Raw genomic sequence first — 4,113 nt, 5'->3', positions numbered from 1 at the left:
GCTAAATTAGGGACGGCTAGCGCAGATAGCCCTCGTGTAGCTTTGCGCGAAATTCCAAAACAAAAACAAAACAAATACTTGAACCTATGTGTAGTATAATTCCTAATTATTGCCTAAATAACATACTCTATACGTGTAATTTAGTTCCTCTCTAACGACTTACTTTACGATATTAGGGTGAGGACATGAGCGTCCGCAAGATGGGTCAAGGAGGACATCTGCTCCCCCCCCCTTGAAATTTCAGAAATAAATTTATTTCATTAATTTATTAAAAACATGTATTAGAAAATAATACTGTTTAAATATAAATGACGAAATTAGATGTACATAAATATGTCACAATCAACCAGAGCATCGCATTCAAACTTTAAGGCAAAGGCCTGCGATGGCAACCATTTCACTTATCAAATAAAAACTCTTCTTTTCTCACTACCAAGTTTGCTGATGACCATCGTCATCGTTTTCTTCACTATCTGGTTCATTTGCACATGCTAATAAGATTCACAATACCACAGAATAGCATTTACAAAATGTTCTGGAGGAGCCCCCCACAAACAACAACGCTCTCCATATTCGCGGGTTGTGGGCTTGCCTAAACCTGGAATAAATAACACTCCAACTGGTTTTCCACACACCACTGAAAGCGCTACAGCACTTACATTACAATCAAATTAATGCCCCCCCCCCCAGTGGGTTCACAAACTTACAACGCTAAAATCCGGGCTTCGGTTCTCCGTGTTGGACAGAGCGCAAATAGCCTATTGCGTGGTTTTATGCCAAAACACACAAACAAATAAAAATCAAATCAAAAATAATAGCTTGAGAGCTTCTATGAAGTATATTGTTTGGATTAAAGCCAAAACAATTGAAGGTGTTTTCTTAAAGGAAATTTCATTAGACTACGAAATACACGTTCGAATATACCAAAATTTGGAAAGTAGGTACAGCTAGCGCAGATAGCCCTTGGGTAATTTTGTTCAAATACCCGAAAACAAACCAACAAATTGTGCTTTGCAATCTTCACGTTTAGTCGCCAGCTTCAAGGGCTAATTCATCTGATGATGCTTCGACCTTAAACTCATCATCGTCGAAAGCGTCCTCTTTAGGAAGTATAATCGAATCAACAGTGATCTGATAAATATCATGGTGAATCTGGCAACCAGAAAACCAGTTGATTGTTAAGTGATCGTCTATCATTTCCAAACCGCTTTCCAATGGGTCAACTTATATAGGGCCTAATTCTGCCTTTTTCCTAAGTGAAACGATTAGTTTCGTTCTTAACACCCTCGTATGGACAAAAGGTTAGTAAAAAGGCGGAATTCTTGGATTCATCTCACACATCGAGCCTCGTAAGAGGATAATTGTTATTTGTGGGTGTCTCTTTCATCCAAAATATTGCACAACGTGCATCCAGTTTTCATATAACGTACATTCAAATTATTCTAAATCATTTTCAACTCTTCTTAACACCAATCAGAGTCATCAAGACCGGCAAAAGCCTTAAGATAACGAGAGGATTTTTTCACAGTTTCTAAAGGTTTCTTTGCCTTTATGGATGAATGCTGCAGTGGACTCAAAGCCTGTAAACGTATAAATTGCAGATAATGCAGCGTAAAGATAATTACCTAATTTGCCACACAGCTGGGTTACATCGATTTATCTCCTACTTTGTTATTACCTTGACCATCACCAATCCACACAAATGCTTCCAGTTTGCCGAAATTGTATGAGGAGAACAACAAGGACATCGATATCTGTACAGTGACATTTAGAAGTACAAAATCTTGGCAGAAGTATCGCAGGTGTCAAACTATTCTAGTATCTGCCTCTTCATGTTGACAGTTCAAATGTTCACTCCTTTGACGATTCGATTGTACCACCTCCTGAGGATAGGCTATGAAGTCGAAGCATCCTCAAATAAGGAAAAATATTTAAAGATTGCAAAGCAAGGTCTGTTAACAAAGTATCAGATCTAGCTTCATGAACTAAACCTAGTGATTCTCGTTCAAATACTTTAGACAAACACATAAATACAATCCTTACATTTTGGGCCCTATTATAATTTTCTGGAACTTGTTTCTAAACTTATAAATTTGTCTGCCTATTCGTTTTTGAATATACTACTACCCATTAAGGAAGTATGTTGTGAACATCAGATAATTGCACAGGATTTAATATGATCATAAAATGCCCGTCTTCTTTAAATTACAATAACATTATCCAGAATACCTTTTAGAAGTTCCTCATAAATGCTTTTATATACTGTTTGTTCTTGGAAAGTTCTATTGGTAGCATTCGCTTTAGGTATTTGCTACATTCTGTATTTTGCTGACCTTTGTCTTATTCCCAACAAAGGAATGTGAACTGAAATGTGGTTTTTAATTTGTCAAGTATTTCATTGGAATTTGTTAAAACATTTCGTTAAATTCATTATTAACATTTTCGTAGTTCCGTTTAGAATTGGTAGGCTGCGAGTGTGCTTTAGATTGTTTCACTTTTGATAAAATTTTACTCACAACGTAAAGTTTATATCGAACTTATAATTTCACTCGCATAACAATTAAAACTTGTTAATCAATATATTATAGTACCCACAATACTTTTATTAAACAAAAACAACTTTACATTATTAATTTATATAGTAAAAAAAAAGTATTAAAACTGGGCTGAAATTTCGTCATATTTTTTACGCTTAGTTTACCTTCTATTCTATTCTAATAGCACCAATTGATCTTTAGTTCAGCTAGCAAATGTTTTCTGTTTTAAAACTTTGCTTTTTTGTGGGTGATTAAAATCCAAAATACATTAGGTATTATATAAATTTCAGAAAAGCCAGCAGCAGTGTGTGTAGTCCTACCCCTATTTCAGATTTCGGACTTTTAAACTTCACCTTGGTATACTTTTAAGAGGTTATTTATGGCCTCTGCACAGGTAGGCACAACTAAGACTATCATTATCGAATTCTGCGTGAAATGTCCTATAGGAAAACACATTTAAACCTTTTGATCTCGACCACAACAATAAACCTCGGATCTCACAACTTCTCGGCCACAGGTATACTTATAACTTGTTTTGGATTTTCTTCAATAGACAAAACAAATCACGAATTTTGAAATGTATGTATAAGTACATAAACATACATTTCAAATTTCGTCTCACCAATGAATGGACGATGATTAATTATTTGCTACAATGGAGACCTATCTTTAACTTTACAGTGTCCACTGATGAAATGAAACATAATTTTAAGAAATATTTTAGATTATATTAATAGGTTATTTTTTAAAGAATGAAACTTTAATTAAAAAATAAAGTAGAGAATTACACTATCTTTCAACATTTTTTTAGCACGAGAATTTGTGCTTCAAAATACTGGCAGGCACACAATATGCCAAGCTCCTCGATGGTACAGCGGGAAGTCTACGGACTTTCACCGCTAACATCGGGGGTTCGATTCCCCAGAACACAGCAGATAGTCCAATGTGGCTTTCCTCGAAAAGAAACAAACGATATTCCATAAAACCATAGAAACACATCGTTAATAAAAACTATACGTACAAAAAACGTTATTACTGATTATTCTGAAATAATTAATGAAATTCATTTTTTTCTTCTTCACTTACACTGACTGGTGCTGGGTCCACAAATAAAAGCAGAGGTAAGCAGCACGAAGAACAATTTCATCTTAAAAAAAAAAAGATTTGTTTTATTTTAGAGTATAGAACTATCATGAACATGTTTCTAAATTACAATCACAACTGAAAATAAGCAAATCGTCATGCACGTGTAGAGTAATACAGACGTCGAGTATGTTATATTAAACCGATTTTGGAACCTTACTATATTGTTAAAGTTCATATTACCACGCCCATTCATGCTCTATCTAATGAACGTGCTTCTTGACAGTAGTCCTACAGCGTGATTTCCGTTGCAAAAGACTTTATCGTAAGGCTGTTGTCATGATAGAAAATACTATTTAGTGTATATGTTATTGATTGATTGATTTCATGAGTAGATATTTTATGATTGTATAGTTTTGTTCATAACAACAGAGTTACAAGTAATTATTTTAAAGTAAACGTTTGGTTTGGTTTGTTTTGAATTTTGCGCAAA

General features: G+C 34.5%; 1 protein-coding gene across 3 annotated transcripts in view; it reads right to left on the bottom strand.

Annotated features, from left to right (window-relative positions):
- Positions 1-4,113, bottom strand: part of LOC106468221 — a 27,434-nt gene that overhangs the window by 7,780 nt on the left and 15,541 nt on the right. For all 3 annotated transcript variants that reach the window (XM_013928634.2, XM_013928635.2, XM_022396553.1), the window contains exon 2: positions 3,624-3,684. In XM_013928634.2, coding sequence (XP_013784088.1) covers positions 3,624-3,684 — 61 coding nt within the window. The remainder of the gene's footprint in view (positions 1-3,623; positions 3,685-4,113) is intronic.

This window comes from Limulus polyphemus, unplaced genomic scaffold, assembly GCF_000517525.1.
Source record: "Limulus polyphemus unplaced genomic scaffold, Limulus_polyphemus-2.1.2 Scaffold2920, whole genome shotgun sequence".
NCBI classification, from domain to species: domain Eukaryota; kingdom Metazoa; phylum Arthropoda; class Merostomata; order Xiphosura; family Limulidae; genus Limulus; species Limulus polyphemus.
Note: the sequence above shows the minus strand (reverse complement) of the source record. Positions and strands in the feature narration are given on the sequence as shown.